The sequence below is a fragment of the Pogoniulus pusillus genome, chromosome 41, assembly GCF_015220805.1.
Source record: "Pogoniulus pusillus isolate bPogPus1 chromosome 41, bPogPus1.pri, whole genome shotgun sequence".
NCBI lineage: Eukaryota > Metazoa > Chordata > Aves > Piciformes > Lybiidae > Pogoniulus > Pogoniulus pusillus.
This window is the reverse complement of record NC_087304.1, coordinates 4777631-4798027: the sequence shown is the minus strand read 5'-3', so window position 1 is coordinate 4798027 and position 20397 is coordinate 4777631. Positions and strand designations below refer to the sequence as shown.

At 52.2% G+C, this 20397-nt stretch overlaps 1 protein-coding gene across 2 annotated transcripts in view; it reads right to left on the bottom strand.

Moving 5' to 3' along the window:
• The window catches only part of KDM4B (lysine demethylase 4B), a 126297-nt gene that overhangs the window by 86557 nt on the left and 19343 nt on the right, over positions 1 to 20397 (bottom strand). For both annotated transcript variants that reach the window (XM_064174896.1, XM_064174895.1), the window contains exons 3-5: positions 17037 to 17212; positions 15295 to 15409; positions 12365 to 12558 (exon numbers count right to left, since the gene is read on the bottom strand). In XM_064174896.1, the coding sequence (XP_064030966.1) occupies positions 12365 to 12558; positions 15295 to 15409; positions 17037 to 17212 (485 nt within the window). The remainder of the gene's footprint in view (positions 1 to 12364; positions 12559 to 15294; positions 15410 to 17036; positions 17213 to 20397) is intronic.

Genomic DNA, 20397 nt, shown 5'->3' with positions numbered 1-20397 from the left:
TCTCAATACAGCTCCCATGGAGCTCACAGCAAATCAACATGCACAGCTTCCCAGTGCAGAAAGCCTCTTGCAAAGCTTTCACCTAACATTCCTGGAAGAGGCAGGAGAGTGAGAAGCTGCTCTGCCAGGCCATCCATTACCTCCCTTTCCTTTTATTTCCTTTAATGAATATCTCTGTTCCTTTCTCTGTCCCTTTCATCAACAGAGCAGGGCCTTGCTTTGCCAACTCTGCCTGAGAGGGAATGGTGTTGCAGTTCACCTATAAATCAACCCTCACCATAAATTCTCTTCTTTCTCCATCTAAAACTGCAGAGCTGTAAAACAGATTGCAAGGGATAGCAGAGGCAGAAAGGAAATTTGTAAGCTGCAAGGAGCCCATCATGGCCAAATGGCCTTCCCTTGCCCCTCCTTTCTCCTCCACTCCACCCCAACAAGCCTGTAAATCTCTACTGTCGGGAGTGGAACACACAAAGAGCAAATCTGTGCAGATATTTAAGAGCAAAGCAACCTCACACACTTGGTGTGGAAGGCTGATGCAGGGGTGAGGGAGAGAAGAAGCCTGCAGAGCTCCTGTGCTCAGCACTGCTCAGGCCACCCCTGGAGTGCTGTGTCCAGTTGTGGGCTCCTCAATTGCAGAGAGATGTTGAGGTGCTGGAAGGTGTTTGGAGAAGGGCAGCAAGGCTGGGGAGGGACCTGGAGCACAGCCCTGTGAGGAGAGGCTGAGGGAGCTGGGGGGGTGCAGCCTGCAGCAGAGGAGGCTCAGGGCAGAGCTCATTGCTGCCTGCAGCTGCCTGCAGGGAGGCTGTAGCCAGGTGGGGTTGGGCTCTGCTGCCAGGCAGCCAGCAACAGAAGAAGGGGACCCAGGCTGAAGCTGTGGCAGGGGAGGTCTAGGCTGGATGTGAGGAGGAAGTTCCTGTCAGAGAGAGTGATTGGCACTGGAATGGGCTGCCCAGGGAGGTGGTGGAGTTGCCATCCCTGGAGGTGTTGAAGCCAAGCCTGGCTGGGGCACTCAGTGCCACTGGCTAGGGCTGGGTGCTAGGTTGTTCTGGAGGAGCTTGGAGCTCTCTCCCAACCTGGCTGATTCTGTGATCCTAAGGCTGCAGGATATTGCTCTGAATTTCTCAACACCAAGAAACAGGAAAACTCAAGGAGGGGAAAAAAAACAAACCCAAACCAACTGAAAGTCTCTGTATGGAGCAAAATGGACAGTAGGAGTGGAAGAAATTCAGCCCTCAGCTTCCCCCAGGGGCAAACTGCCTGTGTGAGTCCAGCTAATCCAGCTTTAAGGAACTCACAGCATCTCCAGGGTGCAAGGGTTACTGAGATCCCAATAATCAAGACTCATAATCACTTCTGATCACTTCAGCTGCCCCATGCAATGGGCCCCTAAGGGCATCTTACAGTTAGAAGGCAATAAATGATGTGAGGGACAAAGTGCCCTTCCCCCCCATGCTGCCAGACCATTCAGTACCAAACCTTAAAACCAGCTGCTTTAAATGAGCTTACACCCAGCTGGTGACAAAGCACAGCATATGTCAGAGTGGTAAAGCAGAGGGATGGTGAAGAATTCCACATGGGAATGGGGATGAGGACCCAGCACCCTGCACTGCAAAGGAAGGAGGAGAGAAGATGGAAGAGACTTAAGCTCCATGCTTCCATCAGAACCATCAGGTCAGTATCTGAAGGGGGCTACAAAAGAGCTGGGGAGGGACTTTTGAGGCTGTCAGGGAGTGACAGCAGTGGGGGGAATGGAGCAAAGCTGGAGGTGGGGAGAGTGAGGCTGGAGGTGAGGAGGAAGTTGTTGAGCAGGAGAGTGGTGAGAGCCTGGCAGGGGTTGCCCAGGGAGGTGGTTGAGGCCCCATGGCTGGAGGTGTTTGAGGCCAGGCTGGCTGAGGCTGTGTGCAGCCTGTTCTAGGGCAGGGTGTCCCTGGGCATGGCAGGGGTTGGCACTGTCTGATCCTTGTGGTCCCTTCCAACCCTGCCTGATTCTGTGATTCTAAATCATTTAGGCTGCAGAAGAACTTCGAGATGGAGTCCAACAATTAGGTCATTCTCTTCCTCCAAGATACTTTTCCAGGGATTACCATTTCCTACCCTGAGGGGAGGACAGGACAAGCTCTGACTAAGGCAGATGCAGAGCTCCCTGAGGCAACAATGCAATGGAACAGCAGCACTGAGGGCTCCAGCACTTGCCTAGCAGCAGCTGCCTCAGTACCTGCTTTCAGCCAAGGACACAGAGGGCTCCTTCCACATCCCTCTCCCAGAGGAACAATCACATCTTGCTTTGTCTCCCCCTCATAACTCTGCTGGAAAATGTGAGGTTTGCCTGTTGATGCTGGCACCAGTAGCAGGCACCAGGAGTTCATTGCAGTGTGGGTGTTACAAGCAAGCCCTCCTGTGGACTTTGTTTGCCTCCATTCCTACAGACAGCCTGACCCTGCCCAGGGAACCTTGCTAGATACCCTGGAGGAAAGAAAACAGAATTGCTACAGTGCTTGGACCAACAAAGATTCCAGGGAACTCTGAGTGCCTTCAGACTTCCCCACCTGCCATGTGAAGTGAGGCTGAGAGGTGAGGCTGTGCAGCCTTGAGGAGGGAAGGCTTAGAGGAGACTTCATCACCGTGGACCAGTACACAAAGGGAGGCTGCCAGGAGGATGAAGACTCCCTTTAAGGAGGAGTCCCCACAGAAAAGACAAAGGGAGATGGGCACAAGTTACTGCTGGGGAGATTCCCATTGGAATCCAGAAGAAAAGTGCTCCCTGTGAGAAGAGTTGGACAATGGAATCATAGAATCAGCCAGGGATGGAAGGATCAGCCAGGGATGGAAGGGACCACAAGGAGCAGCCAGTTCCATGCCCAAGGACACCCTACCCTAGAGCAGGCTGCCCACAGCCTCAGCCAGCCTGGCCTGAAACACCTCCAGGGATGAGGCTCCCACCACCTCCTGGGCAACCCCTGCCAGGCTCTCACCACTCTCACGCTGGAGAACTTCTTCCTAACATCCAGTCTGAATCTCCCTATTTCCAGCTTTGCTCCATCCCCCCCACTCCTGGCACTCCCTGACAGCCTAAAAAGTCCCTCCCCAGCTTTCCTGTAGCCCCCTGATGATACTGAGGAGCCACAAGAAGGTCACCTTGGAGCCTTCTCCTCTCCAGACTGAACAGCCCCAACTTGCTCCATCTCTCCTCACAGCAGAGTCTCTCCTCATCTGCCAGGGCAAGCAGTGGATTTCTCTGCAGTGGGCAGTTTGAAGACTCAGCCTACCAGGCTGCTGAGCCAGCTCCTTTCAACTCCACCACCACCATTAGAAAGGTTGGAGCAGATGGTCATAGAACTAAGCAGGTTGGGAGAGAGCTCCAAGCTCAAACAGCCCAACCTAGCACCCAGCCCTGCCCAAGCACCAGACCATGGCACTCAGTGCCCCAGCCAGGCTTGGCTGCAACACCTCCAGCCACAGCCACTCCGCCACCTCCCTGGGCAGCCCATTCCAGTGCCAATCACTCTCTCTGCCAGGAACTTCCTCCTCACATCCAGCCTCAACCTGCCCTGACACAGCTTCAGCCTGGGTCCCCTTCTTCTGGCCCTGGCTGCCTGGCAGCAGAGCCCAACCCCACCTGGCTACAGCCTCCCTGCAGGCAGCTGCAGGCAGCAATCAGCTCTGCCCTGAGCCTCCTCTGCTGCAGGCTGCACCCCCCCAGCTCCCTCAGCCTCTCCTCACAGGGCTGTGCTCCAGGCCCCTCCCCAGCCTTGCTGCCCTGCTCTGGACACCTTCCAGCACCTCAACAGCTCTCTGCAATTCAGGAGCTCACAACTGGACACAACTGGTCCTTGGGGTCCCTTCCAACCTGGCATTCTGTGACTTCACCACGCCAGAACTCCAGCAGTGCTGGGGGCACTTTTTTCCCTCTCTGTGAGGTGATTGTGTGTGTGAGCAGGAGCAGTGCTCTCAACTAATCATATTATTTTAAAGTTCCTTTGGTAATTTGTCCTTAATTCCACCTAAACTGCTGTTCTGGCATAAAGTGTACTTTGTGATATCAAAGTCAAACAGATTAGGCATGATCCACTTTCAGCAAGGGAGTGTTTTGGAGAGGAGACCATATAACTTAAAAGCTAAAGCTGGCTCCCTCTGTTAATTAAAGAGGATTAAACATCCATCATGATAAGGGAACAGGGACACTTTATAAAATCAATTACCCTCCTCAGTGTCACTCTGCTTTAACACCTGCAGTTTCCAAGAGGAAGGATGCAGAGCAACATCCCAGCAGCACTTAGAGGTCTATTAAATAGCTTTGCTACAGCAAAAGAGAGCTGAGAAAAAGAAGTTTATTTGCCAGTCAGGTGTTAGAGTGTTGACAAAACAAGACAGAGACATGACACCACTGAAGTGCTGCCATCAAGCTCACAGGAGGGCTGCAGCAGCTCTGCTCTGAGCACAGGCTGAGAGAGTTGGGGCTCTGCAGCCTGGAGAAGAGAAGGCTTGTAGGAGCCTTTGGAGTGGCCTTGCAGGATCTGAAGAGGGCTCCAGGAGGGCTGGGGAGGGACTATTGACAAGGGCTTGGAATGAGAGGAGGAGGAGGAATGAGTTTGAAGTGGCAGAGGGGAGATTGAAAGTGGATGTTAGGAAGAAGTTGTTTGCAGTGAGGGTGGTGAGACACTGGCACAGGTTGCCCAGGGAGGTTGTGGAGCACAGAAGCACAGAATGTGATCTTTGATCACATTGGGTGCTTCTGTGCTCCACAACCTCCCTGGAGGTGTTCAGGACCAGAATGGATGGGGCCTTGAGCAACCTGTTCTAGTGGGAAGTGTCCCTGCCTATAGCAGAGAGGTTGGAACTTTGAGGTCCCTTCCAACCTAAACCATTCTATGATTCCATGATGGGCAGTCAGAGTTTCCTTTGGAGCTTCCCTACCTCAGGAAGACCTGCAGGTGGGAACTGCACATCCTCAGGGAGAGGAAATGAAAGGAAGGTGTTTAAAATGCTGGAGCACCTCTGCAGTGGAAGCCAGCTAAGGTTCAGCCTGGGGAAGAGAAGGATCCAGGGGTACAACTTAGAGCAGCCTTCAAGGAGAGCTGGAGAAGGGACTTTGTACAAGGTGATGAAGGGATAGGACAAGGGATAGAGGCTTCAAACTGGAAGAAGATGGATTTAGATCACAGAATCAGAGAATCAGACAGGTTGGAAGAGAGCTCCAAGCTCATCCAGGCTCACCTATCCCCCAGCCCTGGCTGATCACCAGACCATGGCACTAAGTGCCCCAGCCAGGCTTGGCTTCAGCACCTCCAGCCACGGTGACACCACCACAGAATCTCTTATATTGGAGAAGACCTTCAAGATCTTCAGGATGAGACATTAGGCAGAAATTCCTCCCCAGGAGAGTGGTGAGGCTCTGGAACAGGTTGCCCAGAGAAGCTGTAGAGGCTCCAAGCCTGGAAATTTTCAAGGCTGTGTTGGCTTGGACCTTGAACAAGCTGGTGTAGAGTGAGGTTTCCCTGCCCACAGTGGGAGCTGGATGATCTAGAAGGTTCCTTCCAACCCAAGCCCTTCTCTGCCTCTCTGACAAACATGCTTTTGAAATTGCCAGGGCTGAGATACATTCACTCCTCTATAAAATGCCCTAATAACCATGGGGTATGAAGCCTGGCATTCAGCTTTGCTTGCTTCTGCCATTGCAGAAATCAGTCTTCTGTTGGCATCATTTGACAATCTGCTCTATTTTAGGTCTCAGCTCTATGAATGTGTAGAAGGTAATTAAACATAATATGTATAATTGATACACTAAAACCCTCCTACCACAAGAGGTTTAATGCAGGGCTGCAAAAATGAAACAGATTCCAACTTCTGAAAAGAAGAAAGGGGAAAGAAAAAAAACCTGAAGGCAGTCTGAGAAGGTTGTAATTAAACTGCTAATGGCAGAAGGATGTTTTATTGTCATTGGAGAAACAAGCAAGAGGCTCAATCTGGCAGCTCCTGCCTGAGAAGCTTAACATGAAGTTACACAACACCTTCCCTGCTACCTCTTCAGCCTGTCAGCTTGATTTGCCAGTTAAAAACAGCAGCAGTGGGGCTACAGGGGGGGACCAGATGCATACAGCTGAGAAAGGATGAGCTGGAACAGGTGATCAGTACCTGAAGGGATGCTACAGGAAGGCTGCAGAGGGACTGTTTGTAGAGAGAGATGGGCCAAGGGGGAATGGTTTGGAGCAGAGGCAGAGCAGGGTTAGAGTGCAGCTGAGTGTGAGTGGTCTGGAGCTGAGGCAGAGCAGGGTTAGACTGGAGCTGAGTGTGAGTGGTCTGGAGCTGAGGTAGAGCAGGGTTAGACTGGAGCTGAGTGTGAGTGGTTTGGAGCTGAGGCAGAGCAGGGTTAGACTGGAGCTGAGTGTGAGTGGTCTGGAGCTGAGGTAGAGCAGGGTTAGACTGGAGCTGAGTGTGAGTGGTTTGGAGCTGAGGCAGAGCAGGGTTAGACTGGAGCTGAGTGTGAGTGGTCTGGAGCTGAGGCAGAGCAGGGTTAGACTGGAGCTGAGAGTGAGTGGATTGAGGCTAACTGGAATATTTTCCTGAGAGAAATTAAATCCTCAGCCTTGAGAAGGAAGACCTGGACACAACAGTAAGCTTTATCACTCAGCTCTCTGCTGGGCAATGCAACTAGTCCCAGTAGAGCACAGACACTCACTGCTCACTCACTGCTCAGCTCTCAGGCCTGATCCTTCTTTCTGGAGGTCTGGGTCTGGGTAGTTGCCTCTGCCTGAACTCTTTAATCCAACCTAAGCCTTTTTCCTCTAACCTCCTAGTTGTGTTTTTGCCATCTCACCTCAGATCTCTCCAGATCAACCATGTGAGCTATCTGTGGGTTGATCTGCCCCTTCCCCCTCTTTCCCTCCCTTCAGAAACAACCAGGGGAGGTTTGGGTCAGGAGCCCCTCCTGGGGACTCTGATTTCTGGGAGGGGTTTTGTGTTTCTGGATTACCTTTAACTTGTAACTGTGTGTATTTGTGCCTATCCCTGCCTGTAAATTGTGCTAAGCTTCACTCCTTCACTTCCAGCTGGCTGAGTCTAGTCTGGGTGATTTCATTGGAGGGGTGGGCAGGGAACTCCCAGACCATCACAGCAAGGAAGAAGCTCTTCAGTGCAAAGGTGGTGAAATCCTGGAATGGGCTGTCCAGGGAGGTTGTGGCTGCTTCCTGCCTGGGGGTGCTGCAGACCAGCTTGGATGAGGCCTTGAGCAGCTAAGTCTAGTTGAGAGGTGTCCCTGCCCATGGCAGGGGCAGGGTAGAACTTGTTCCTTCCAACCTAAGCCACTCTAGGATCACCTTCAACAGGAGGAAGCATGAGCAGGAAGGGGCAGCAAGGACATCTTTGCAGCAGCAGTGGTGGTGGCTGAAGGCACAGGGCAGTGCTTGTTCTTGGTACAAGAGCTTCAGAAGCAAATGCACTGCAGTCTCCCAGTGTGGCTAACTCACTCAACGAGCCTGGAAGCAGGTAAAAGCTGTCCTCTGTCAGCCTCTTCCCTCTCCCTCCTCACTGGGTGACCCTTCACTGCTCAAGCACTTCCCTCAGCCCTGGCGACACAGCCCTGTGGAGGCAACTCAGGCTGCTGCAGCCTGCTCTATGGAAAGCAGCAGCACAGGAGGTGTTGGCAGCAGGCCTCCTCTGCAGTGACACAGGCACACATCAATCAAGGGCTTGGATGGCCAAGCAGATGCTCGTTAGGCTGTACAAAGAAGCCACCTTCAGTTGTCAAGCCACAGCCATTAAACTGCAATCCCAAAGTTCCCAAAGCACCTGGTTTGAGAGAGGAGTAACCCAAAATCCCAAAGGCATGGAATCATTTGTCACTAACTACCCTCCCTGACCCAGGAGAAAGCTTCCACTCTCAGGCTGTCTGCTGAGGTGGCTCTCATGAACACATCCAGACCCTCCTCAGAAGGTTCCAGACCCCCCTCAGAAGGTTCCAGACCTCCCTCAGAAGGTTCCAGACCTCCCTCAGAGGTTTTTTTACCCTCAGCACAGCAAACAAACAGCAACATTTCTTGGAGAACCCCCTGGAAGAGGTCTGGGAGGCAACCTCAATGGGCCCAATTCCTTTCTCACCAACAGAGCTGCTGGTTTCCACCACTCCTTCCTGCTCCCCTGCCAAGCAGGGCTCTGGTTGCACAGCCTGGATTAAAGTAGCCAAAGCTGATTCATGAGCCAGGAAGTTATGGGTTTGAACAGGCAACTCTGAGGCAGAATACTACCAACCCACCAAGCCCTTGATTTCACTACATAAATAGCTCTGACAGGCAAACAATAACTCTGCCTCTTCTTTTAGAGCTCAACCCCAAACTGGTAGACTTTGTAACTCTCCACACTCCTGCTGTTCCCCGAGGTGATTCAAAGATGATCACTGTCAGAGGCAAAGAGTCTATAAAAAGGATGAAGGAAGCTGGGAAATTTCCACAGAGGTGGTGCCAGAAAAACAGAAGGAAGGTTTTTAGCCAGCTCTGAGCAAAGCCAGGCTGCACCACTGGAATGGCAGCACCGAAGTCCAAGAGCTCCCCCAGCTGAGCTCTGCGACCACCGCAGTGACAAGCAGGAGCCAGCGACTGCTCTGCTACCTGCAACGTTCCAGCTCTGCTCAAAGGGGGATTCGGATTCACTCCTCAGAAGCCAGAGCTTGAGAATCACAGAGGGTCAGGGGCTGGAAGGGACCTCCAAAGCTCATCCAGTCCAACCCCTCTGCCACAGCAGCATTTCCTAGAGCAGCTCACACAGGAATGCATCCAGGAGGGTTTTGAATGTCTCCAGAGAGGGAGACTCCACAGCCCCCCTGGGAAGCCTGTTCCAGGGCTCTGGCACCCTCACAGGCAAAAATATCCTCCTCATCTTTAAATGAAGCTTCCTCTGCCTCAGCTTCCACCACTGCCCCTTGGCATCAGGCATCACCCAGCAGTGCTTGGCTCCAGCCTCCTGGCACTCACCTTTCATAGAATCAAGCAGGTTGGAAGAGAGCTCCAAGCTCAGCCAGACAACCTAGCACCCAGCCCTGCCCAAGCACCAGACCATGGCACTAAGTGCCCCAGCCAGGCTTGGCTTCAACACCTCCAGCCACAGCCACTCCACCACCTCCCTGGGCAGCCCATTCCAATGCCAATCACTCTCTCTGCCAACAACTTCCTCCTCACATCCAGCCTCAACCTCCCCTGGCACAGCTTGAGGCTGTGTCCCCTTCTTCTGTGTACATATTGATAACCATTGATGAGAACTCATTAATGAGAACTTATTAACTGAAGCTGTCACAGCAAAGAACAAGAAAGAAACAACTCAGGCAAGTGGCATATTCTTGCCTTATGCTTGAGGGCAGAGCAGGAGGCCTGCCAGAGCAGCAGTGGCATCCTGTCAGAGCACATCTAGTTGTGTGCCACTCACTTTCATCTGGGCAGCAGAACTCAGCTGAAGGAAGAAACATTTTGTCCACAGCATGATCCAACCTCCCAACTCCTCATCTTCCCCTAGCAGTGCAGGGTTTCCAGGTATGGTTACTTTAAAGAACTGATAAACACAGAATGGTTGGGTTCAAACCCACCCCTCCATTTGAAGTGGAGTAAATGAATTATATATATACAGAAATCAAAGATTAACTAAAAACACAGACCCAAAACGAGCCAAAACCCAGCCAGGTGCAGAGCATGTTCCTGCTTTGATCTCTGACCAGCAATGCCTGAGCTCCTTTACAAGATGATTTGCTGATTTCTCTTTATTTCAATCCAAGTAGAATCAGTCAGGGTTGGAAGGGACCACAAGGAGCAGGCAGTGCCAACCCCCCTGCCATGCCCAGGGACACCCTACCCTAGAGCAGGCTGCACACAGCCTCAGCCAGCCTGGCCTCAAACACCTCCAGCCATGGGGCCTCAACCACCTCCCTGGGCAGCCCCTGCCAGGCTCTCACCACTCTCCTGCTCAACAACTTCCTCCTCACCTCCAGCCTCACTCTCCCCACCTCCAGCTCTGCTCCATTCCCCCCACTCCTGCCACTCCCTCACAGCCTCAAAAGTCCCTCCCCAGCTTTTTTGGAGCCCTCTTCAGATGCTGGAAGGCTACAACAAGGTCCCCTGGGAGCCTGCTCTGCTCCAGCCTGCACAGCCTCAACTCTTTCAGTCTGTGCTCACAGCAGAGCTGCTGCAGCCCTCTGAGCATCCTCTTGATAACCTGAAAGTAGCAGTGCCTGGACTCAATGTCTCAGCACTGAGTGGGTAGGGAGACACTGAACAGGTTGTCCACAACCTGGAGGTGTGGATGCCCCCTCCATGGAGCTGTTCCAGGCCAGGTTGGATGAGGCCTTGAGCAACCTGTTCTAGTGAGAGGTGCAGGGAGGTTGGAATTGGATGATCTTTAAGGTCTGTGATTCTGAGAGTGGTTCTCAGAGTTGGGGCTCTGCAGCCTGAAGAAGAGAAGGCTTCCAGGAGACCTTGGAGTGGCCTTGCAGGATCTGAAGTGGGCTACAAGAGGGCTGGGGAGGGACTATTGACAAGAGCTTGGGATGAGTGGAGGAGGAGGAGGAATGGGTTTGAAGTGGCAGAGGGGAGATTGAAAGTGGATGTTAGGAAAGGGTTCTTGACAAGTGAGGGTGGTGAGAGACTGGCACAGGTTTCCCAGGGAGGTTGTGGAGCACAGAAGCACCCAATGTGATCAAAGATCCCATTCTGTGCTTCTGTGCTCCACAACCTCCCTGGAGGTGTTCAGGATCAGGTTGGATGAGGCCTTGAGTGACCTGTTCTAGTAGGAGGTGCCCCTCTAGTTGGAACTGGCTGAGCTTTGAGGTCCCTTCCACCCTAAACCACTCCACGATTCTCATGTGCTGCTGGCACCATCTGCTGGAGACAGGCACCGAACAGAAAGGGTTTGATGAGCTGCTGCTGAAGGTGAGGGGAGAGAAACGACAGCGTCTAAAACGTGTCAGATTTCACTGCTAATCCAGAGAGATGCTCCTGGAGGTCAAGTTTCTTTCACAGAGCTATCATGGGACTCTGCAAAATCCCTCAGGGGTCTCAAGTTGTGCCAGGGGAGGTTCGGGATGGATGTGAGGAGGAAGATGTTGGCAGAGAGAGTGATTGGCATTGGAATGGGCTGCCCAGGGAGGTGGTGGAGTGGCTGTGGCTGGAGGTGTTGAAGCCAAGCCTGGCTGGGGCACTCAGTGCCATGGTCTGGTGCTTGGGCAGGGCTGGGTGCTAGGTTGTGCTGGCTGAGCTTGGAGCTCTCTTCCAACCTGCTTGATTCTATGATTCTCTGATCTGCCTGAAAGGGCAACTCTAACCAGCAGCTACATGCTGGCAAAATAAGACTCCCTGCCACTGAACTTTCTGACTCAGCCTCTTTCCATGGCTGTTCAGACTCCATCCATTCATTAAACCCCCTTTGTTGTTGTGAGTTTTCTATGGCCAGAGGCAGCAGTAGCAGCCTGGAGCTAACCTGGTGGCACAGGGGACTCATATTGCAGAGAGATGGGAGGCTCTCATCTGCCACTGCCAGGGCACAGTGACTGCAGCTTCACACCCTGACATTTAAGCTCTAATTTGCACCTAAATGTCAATATTTTATTAGTCACATCAAGATCTTTGGCAAAGCTCTTCTAGGTGGCTAAATCCCTCTGGTTACACCATTCAATGAGAAGCTGGAGGAAGAATACCCTGAGCAAAGCTAGAGGTGGGTACGTTCAGACTGGATGTGAGGAGGAAGTTGTTCAGCATGAGAGTGGTGAGAGCCTGGGAAGTATTTGGTGAGACCAAGCACTGGGTTTGGCACACCACAGTCCCCTGCAGCACTCCAGGCTTATTGTGGCCCTCCAGGATGTGAAAGGGGCTACAAAAAAAGCTGGGGAGGGACTTTTGAGGCTGTGAGGGAGTGCCAGGACTGGGGGGATGGAGCAAAGCTGGAGGTGTGGAGAGTGAGGGTGGAGGTGAGGAGGAAGTTGTTGAGCAGGAGAGTGGTGAGAGCCTGGCAGGGGTTGCCCAGGGAGGTGGTTGAGGCTCCATGGCTGGAGGTGTTTGAGGCCAGGCTGGCTGAGGCTGTGGGCAGCCTGCTCTAGGGTAGGGTGTCCCTGGGCATGGCAGGGGGTTGGCACTGCCTGCTCCTTGTGGTCCCTTCCAACCCTGCCTGATTCTGTGACTCTGTCACTTGGCTCTGGTAAGATCTCACCCTGGAATACTGAGTCCAGTTCTGGAGCCCTCAGCACAGGAAGGGCATGGACCTGATGGAGAGGGTCCAAAGGAGGCTAGAAAAATGATCAAGGGGGCTGAATTAGGTAGACCTGAAGCAAGAGGTTTTGCAGTGATCTATGTGAGGGCAAAGGTTTGCAGCCACCATTTAGCATTTGCTCACTTACCAGGATTTTGGCTCCCCAAAATGCAGGTAGTTGATGCTGTAGAGATCCATGTCCTCTGTATGCCAAGCAAAGGTTGTCTTCCACATGCCAAAGTAGAGGTAAGGAGTGTTTACACCTTCTATGATAATGCCACACTCGTGTTCCACCATGTCTAAGAGGGTGTTCAGGTTGCCAATGTTCCATTCTTCCACATCCTAGAATGCAAAGCAGATGTTTGGGACTGGACCAAAGCAGATGCCTGGGACTGGACAAAAGCAGATGTTTGGGACTGGACAAAAACAGATGTTTGGGACTGGACAAAAGCAGATGTTTGGGACTGGAAGAAAGCAGTTGTTTGGGACTGGACAAAAGCAGATGTTTGGGACTGGACAAAAGCAGATGTTTGGGACTGGAAGAAAGCAGTTGTTTGGGACTGGACCAAAGCAGATGTTTGGGACTGGAACATCTCCCAGCTGATGAAGCAGAAGAATGCCACAGCTTCCTCTGAACGTATTCAGATGTGGCCATGCTGCTGCTACCTGCACTCATTTCATTCCACCTGCTTCCAGAAAGGTGGTGTCCATCAATAACCATGAGGAGTTGCATTGCCACCAGTTTGTGGCACAAACCTCTCACTGAATGTGTTCTCTGAAGCAGCACTTGTACTGTGTGATAGCCTGCAGATAAGTGACTGCCTGCCTAATAAACACAAGATAAAACACACTTCTCTCCAGGGCTTCTTCCACCCAGGCATTCCTCACCTGCTGGAGGTGTAGCAGCTGCTGAGAAACACCAGACTTCAACCTAGGCAAAGTGGCAGAAGCCTCTACATCATCTCAGTGCTTCAGATAAAGGAGAGGGCAAAGAGCTGTGCTCTTATCAGTGTTTGAACAGCAAAGGCAATAAACAGGTCTGGATCTGAAAGTTGCTTTGCTCTGCTTCAGTAAAGGCCACACAAACTGGTACAAGTCTTCCACTTGAGGCTGCCTGCAGAGTAGCAGCAAGGTCCTGCAGCAGGCTTGAGGGCAACCCTCAGGATGGACCCAGGATGAGTAATGAAGGAATGGAGCAGTCCTGTGGAGAAGGACTTGAGGGTGATGCTGGATAAAAAGCTGGACATGAGCCACCAATGTGCTCCCACAGCCCAGAGCCAACCCAACCTGAGCTGATCCTCAGCAGCATGGGCAGCAGAGGCAGGGAGGGGATTCTGCCCCTCTGCTCAGCCCCCAGCTGCAGAGCTGGGGCCAGCTCTGGAGAGTCCTCCACTAACAATAGCACTCTTTGGCATTACCAAGCAGCTTATACTGCAGACAATCAAACAGCATCCCCCAAAAGAGGCCACTTTCTGCTCAAAAGAAAACTGCAGAGGCAGGGCACTGCTTTAAATTAGCTTCCTAAACAGAGCAGGAAGATAAGCAACCTTTATCATCTCCAGCAGAAGAAGCCACAACAGAATCAAGGAGGAACCACAACAGAATTCAAGCAGAGGATGCAATTTCTCCAAGGAAAAGCTGAAACAATTTGAATTGTAAAATCATTTCCCATGCAGGTGCATTGGATCCCAATTTAGCTGCTTCCAAAGGGGGGGGCAGGGGGGAACAGAGGCAGATGAAAACGTTTTCATTGTGCTCTAATCCAAATCAAAAGTGTTTTTGATGAAGCACCCAATTGCTTCACATGCTGGGTTAGGGTTTTATCTGGCTCCCTAAGGTGCTTCAGCAGAAGTCTCAATTTTATTCCCATTTAAAGACAAAAAAAACAAATAAAAACTTGTGAGAAATATGCATGAAATGGTTTGGGATGGAAGGGGACTTAAAGATCAGCTAGTTCTGAGGCCTCTGCCTTAGATGGGCAGGGACACCTTCCACCAGAGCAAGTTGTTCAAGGTCTCAACCAAAATGGTCCTTGAATCATAGAATCAGGCAGGCTGGAAGAGAGCTCCAAGCTCACCCAGCCCAACCTAGCACCCAGCCCTGGCCAAGCACCAGACCATGGCACTCAGTGCCCCAGCCAGGATTGGCTGCAACACCTCCAGCCACAGCCACTCCACCACCTCCCTGGGCAGCCCATTCCAGTGCCAATCACTCTCTCTGACAGCAACTTCCTCCTCACATCCAGCCTCAACCTGCCCTGACACAGCTTCAGCCTGGGTCCCCTTCTTCTGTTGCTGGGTGCCTGGCAGCAGAGCCCAACCCCACCTGGCTACAGCCTCCCTGCAGGCAGCTGCAGGCAGCAATCAGCTCTGCCCTGAGCCTCCTCTGCTGCAGCCTGCACCCCCCCAGCTCCCTCAGCCTCTCCTCACAGGGCTGTGCTCCAGGCCCCTCCCCAGCCTTGCTGCCCTTCTCCAAACACCTTCCAGCACCTCAACATCTCTCTGCAATTCAGGAGCCCACAACTGGACACAGCACTCCAGGGGTGGCCTGAGCAGTGCTGAGCACAGGGGCACAAGAACCTCCCTTGTCCTGCTGCCCACACTGCTCCTGAGCCAGCCCAGGATGCCATTGGGTCTCTTGGCCACCTTGAAGACCTCTGATTCTCTACATCTCCCTGGAAGGAGGCTGGAGCCAGGTGAGGGTTGGTCTCTTCTGTCTAGTAACAAGTGATAGAACAAGAAGAAATGGCCTCAAGCTGCATCAGGAGAGGTTTAGTTTGAATGTCAGGCACAATTTCTTCCCCAGAAGGGCTGTCAAACCCTGGCACAGGCTGCCTAGGGCAGTGGTGGAGTCTCCATCTCTGGAGGTGTTTAAAAGCCAGAGAGATGTGGTGCTGAGGGCCATGGTTCAGTGGTGACCTGGCAGTGTTGGGTCCATGGCTGAACTCAACGACCTTGGAGGTCTTTTTCAACCTTAATGACTCTGTGATTTCAGATCAGCTGAACTCTGAACTGCTGTTCTGCAGTAAGAAAGGAGCAATAATTCCATGTCTAAGATAAGGAAGAGCATTTCACTTACTGCATCATACAAGGAGCCACTGATATCAGCCCCATAAATTGGGGAGACAAATGTGAGGTTCTTCCAGTACTTGCGCTCCAGGTCTTCAAAATCTTGATGTCGTGGAGTACAATACCTGATAAGGACATGGCAAAGATAAGGATGTGAGAAGCCCTAAGGAGCACTCATCACAGCCAGACAAATGACTGAAAGGATTGGTGCATTCCAAAGCAGGCAGGCTCAGGAGGCTGGGGAAGGTGCATTTCACTTCTCATTCCTGTCAGACTCTGATGCTTCACTGCAGACTCCTCACTGCCTTTTAAGCCTGTCTGCAAAACCTCTTAGTGTAGGATGTGCACTTAGTGGAGCACCAAATCTCCATCCTAAGAACACAAGACATGGTTATGACCCAGGGAACTGCAGGCAGGTTGCAGGATGTGCACTTAGTGGAGCACCAAATCCCCATCCTAAGGGCACAGGACATGGTTGTGACCCAGGGAGCTACAGGGAGGTGCAGGATGTGCACTTAGTGGAGCACCAAATCCCCATCCTAAGGGCACAGGACACGGTTGTGACCCAGGGAGCTGCAGGGAGGTTGCAAGATGTGCAATTAAGAGCACCAAATCCCCATCCTAAGGGCACAGGACATGGTTGTGACCCAGGGAGCTGCAGGGAGGTTGCAAGATGTGCACTTAGTGGAGCACCAAATCCCCATCCTAAGGGTACAGGACATGGTTATGACCCAGGGAGCTGCAGACAGGTTGCAAGATGTGAACTTAGTGGAGCACCAAATCCCCATCCTAAGGGTACAGGACATGGTTGTGACCCAGGGAGCTGCAGGCAGGTTGCAAGATGTGCAATTAAGAGCACCAAATCCCCATCCTAAGGGCACAGGGCATGGTTATAACCCAGGGAGCTGCAGGTAGGTTGCAGGACGTGCACTTAAGAGCACCAAATCCCCATCCTAAGAATACAGGACATGGTTATGACCCAGGGAGCTGCAGACAGGTTGCAGGATGTGCAATTAAGAGCACCAAATCCCCATCCTAAGGGCACAGGACATGGTTATGACCCAGGGAGCTGCAGACAGGTTGCAAGATGTGAACTTAGTGGAGCACCAAATCCCCATCCTAAGGGTACAGGATGTGGTCATGACCCAGGGAGCTGCGGGCAGGTAGAGCATTGCTGTGTTTGCTCTATTAGCAATACTTATGTCAAAGCTGACTGCATGAAGCTGGAGTTAAAGCCCAGTGTACTCCAGAGCTCTGGGACAGGGACTCTGGAATGGGATGCAATCACAGCTCGTAGCAGCTGGCTTGTCCCAGTGCTCTGCAGAGCTCCTGCTGCCTTCAGAGGACGCTGGTGTTGGAGCTCAGGCACTCCTTCATAGTTGTACTTCTGCCCCAGTGATGGAACAGGATTTCCAGACCAGCCATTAGAGCACCAAGAGCTCTTCTTTGAGCCCCAAGCCACTCTTCTCAGGTACCTCCAAGCCAAATACTGACTGGGAAGAATCTTTCTCTACTACCTCCCAGACAAAGATTCAAGGACACATCAAAAGCCACCAAGTTCCAAAGTGGGTGGAGGTTCTGAATGGAACAACACCAACCACTTCCCTCCAAACCATCTCCTGTTTAACAGGGCTGCATTTTTTTCCTTTCTCAGCTTGTTCCTAAAGAAGAAACCTTTCCAACACAACTCCCCCAGCCAGGCAGCACCTAAAGGAGCAGCACCTAAAGGAGCAGCACTTCACACCAACGTACTTCTCGCTGTTGGCCAACCGCCGGTACTCTCCCACAGTCATGGGTTTCTTCTGGATGTTGTACTGGGTGAACAACCCAGACTGCCCAGTGACCACCTGCTGGATGGGAGCTGGGATAACCATGTCATCTATGTCATCATAGGTTTTCCTAGGCTTCCATTCTTTAGGAGGAATCACCTGGAAAAGAAGGGGAAAAAAAAACCACCTTGAGTGCTGTGTTCAGTTCTGGGCCCCCCAGTTTAGGAGGGACATTGAGATGCTTGAGTGTGTCCAGAGAAGGGCAATGAGGCTGGGGAGAGGCCTTGAGCACAGCCCTACGAGGAGAGGCTGAGGGAGCTGGGATTGGTTAGCCTGGAGAAGAGGAGGCTCAGGGGAGACCTTATTGCTGTCTACAACTACCTGAGGGGAGGTTGTGGCCAGGAGGAGGTTGCTCTCTTCTCTCAGGTGGCCAGCACCAGAACAAGAGGACACAGCCTCAGGCTGCACCAGGGGAAGTTTAGGCTGGAGGTGAGGAGAAAGTTCTTCCCTGAGAGAGTCATTGGACACTGGAATGGGCTGCCTGGGGAGGTGGTGGAGTCGCTGTCCCTGGAGCTGTTCAAGGCAGGACTGGATGTGGCACTTGGTGCCATGGTCTGGTGCTTGGCCAGGGCTGGGTGCTGGGTTGGGCTGGCTGAGCTTGGAGCTCTCTTCCAACCTGCTTGATTCTATGACTTGATAGGCTGCCCAGGGAGGCTGTAGATGCTCCCTCCCTGGAAGTGTTCAGGGCCAGTCTGGATGAGGCCTTGAGTGACCTGTTCTAGTGAGAGGTGTCCCTGCCTATGGCAGGGGCTTGGAACTGGATGGGCCCCTCCAACCTAAACCATTCTGTGATCTCAGAGGTCTTTTCCTGCCTGTCTGAATCTGTGTTTGCAGCAGGCACAGCCAGCTCCCAGTGGAGAAGGAACTGGGGAAGTGGAATTCACTCCATGCTGCTGCTGCATGTTCTCAGATAACAGCAGCCTCTCAAATAACCACCACACATGACAAGGCACCTGTTCTACATCTGCTCCAGTGCAGGACTAGCTGCTGTGACCAGAGGGCTCCTGCCCACCAGCAGTGCCCCCAGCCCTGTCTCACAGCAGAGGGAGCTGGACAGTCACACCAAAGAAACAACTGTGCCAGGGGCACTGCTCCTGCCTGCCCTCCAAAGCTGCACTCATCTACTAAGCCACAAAGCTGCCAGAAGACTCAGCAGCTTCAGCAATGTTTCATCTCTCCAAGCCCAGAAGCTTTTCATAGAACCAGTCAGGGTGGGAAGGGAGCACAAGGAGCAGGCAGTGCCAACCCCTGCCATGCCCAGGGACACCCTACCCTAGAGCAGGCTGCACACAGCCTCAGCCAGCCTGGCCTCAAACACCTCCAGCCATGGGGCCTCAACCACCTCCCTGGGCAACCCCTGCCAGGCTCTCACCACTCTCCTGCTCAACAACTTCCTCCTCACCCCCAGCCTGACTCTCCCTACCTCCAGCTTCTTGCAGCAGTCTACACAACTACTCCACCTCTGCAGCCCAGAAGCCAGCTGAAGCCAGGGCTGATGCCCAGCAGCATGGGCAATAGGGCAAGGGAGGGGATTCTGCCCCTCTGCTGAGACCACACCTGCAGTGCTGGGGCCAGCTCTGGAGTCCCCACCACAGGAAGGACATGGAACTGTTGGAGCATAACCAGAGGAAGCTGGAGCACCTCTGATATGAAGACAGGCTGAGAGAGTTGAGGTTATCCAGGCTGGAGAAGGCTCTGAGGAGACCTTAGAGCAGTCTTCCTGCCTTTGAAGGGAGTACAGGAGAGCTGCAGAGAGACTGTCCAAAAGCACTGACAGGACAAGGGGCAATGGCTTCCAACTAGAAGGAACCAGATGTGGATTAGCTGTTAGTAAGAAATTCTTCCCTAGGAGGGTGGTGAGGCACTGGAACAGGCTGCCCAGAGAAGTTGTGGAGGCTCCAAGCCTGGGAGTGTTCAAAGCCTCCTTAGATGAGGCCTTGAGCTACTTGGTCTAGAAGGAGGTGTCCCTGGGGTCATAAACAAATGATCTCTAAGGTCCTTCCCAACTCAATCAATGATTCTCTGATCTAGAGGATCACTTACATCAGAGTTTTCCTGAGGGGGATGGAGGAGGTTTGGGGTTTGTTTTTTTCAACCAGGGAAGCTCAAACTCTGCTGCATTATTGCTGCTGTGTTGTATTTGTGGGTGATCTACTGAGGGTCAGCTCCTGAAACAGGAAGGGGTAAGGAGTACAGAAGAACAAAGCAGGGGAATATGTGGAGGGGATTCAGTGTTCAGAACTCTTTATTTTTGCTCTTGGAGGCCAGGCAAAAGAAAAAACCCTGCTGAAGGAAAAAAAAGAGTCCTTTTAAACAGAGAAGCTGCCAACAATTCTAGGCTCAAGAGGAGAGGAGGATCAGGAGGTCCTTCAGTGGGCCTGGGGAATGAAAAAATATATATATATAGAGAGAGATAGATCTGCAATGTAATTTGGTGTAAGAATTAAGCAAATGGAATTTACAGGAACTGGAGGACAAGTTATTGACTTTCATGGCCATCATTCCTCCAGGATATGCTCAGTTCTGCTTTCATTACAAGGCTCTCAGCTGCAGCTGCAATTGAGAGACACAGAAATGAACTTGAAATGTTCAGGTTTAGTCCTACAGGTAATTTCTTTACAACACTTGGAATTCATCAACAACCTTTATTAAAATAATCTAGCCTAGCAGAGCTGTGGAATGGAATTGCTGAGATACTGGAGTGGACAAGGAAGCATTTCAGAGAGCTTTTATCACTCCCCAGCTCTATTTAGAGCCACAATAAAAGCAGTAACTGACCTATGGTTGAGAAGGAAGAAGAATTGTTTCATGCCCAGCAGCTTTATTTCTCTGCTGTTCTTCTGAAAAACCAGATGGAACAACTACCCTGACACAACAAATGATCCCCCTCAGCTTGTGCTACAACAGGAGATCACCACAAATGCTCTAATCAGAGAATCAAGCAGGTTGGAAGAGAGCTCCAAGCTCAGCCAGAACAACCTAGCACCCAGCCCTGCCCAAGCACCAGACCATGGCACTAAGTGCCCCAGCCAGGCTTGGCTTCAACACCTCCAGCCACAGAGACTCCACCACCTCCCTGGGCAGCCCATTCCAGTGCCAATCACTCTCCCTGACAACAACTTCCTCCTAACATCCAGCCTCAACCTCCCCTGGCACAACTTGAGGCTGTGTGCCCTTGTTCTGTTGGTGGTTGCCTGGGAGAAGAGACCAACCACACCTGGCTACAGCCTCCCTTCAGGTAGTTGTAGACAGCAAGGAGGTCACCCCTGAGCCTCCTCTTCTCC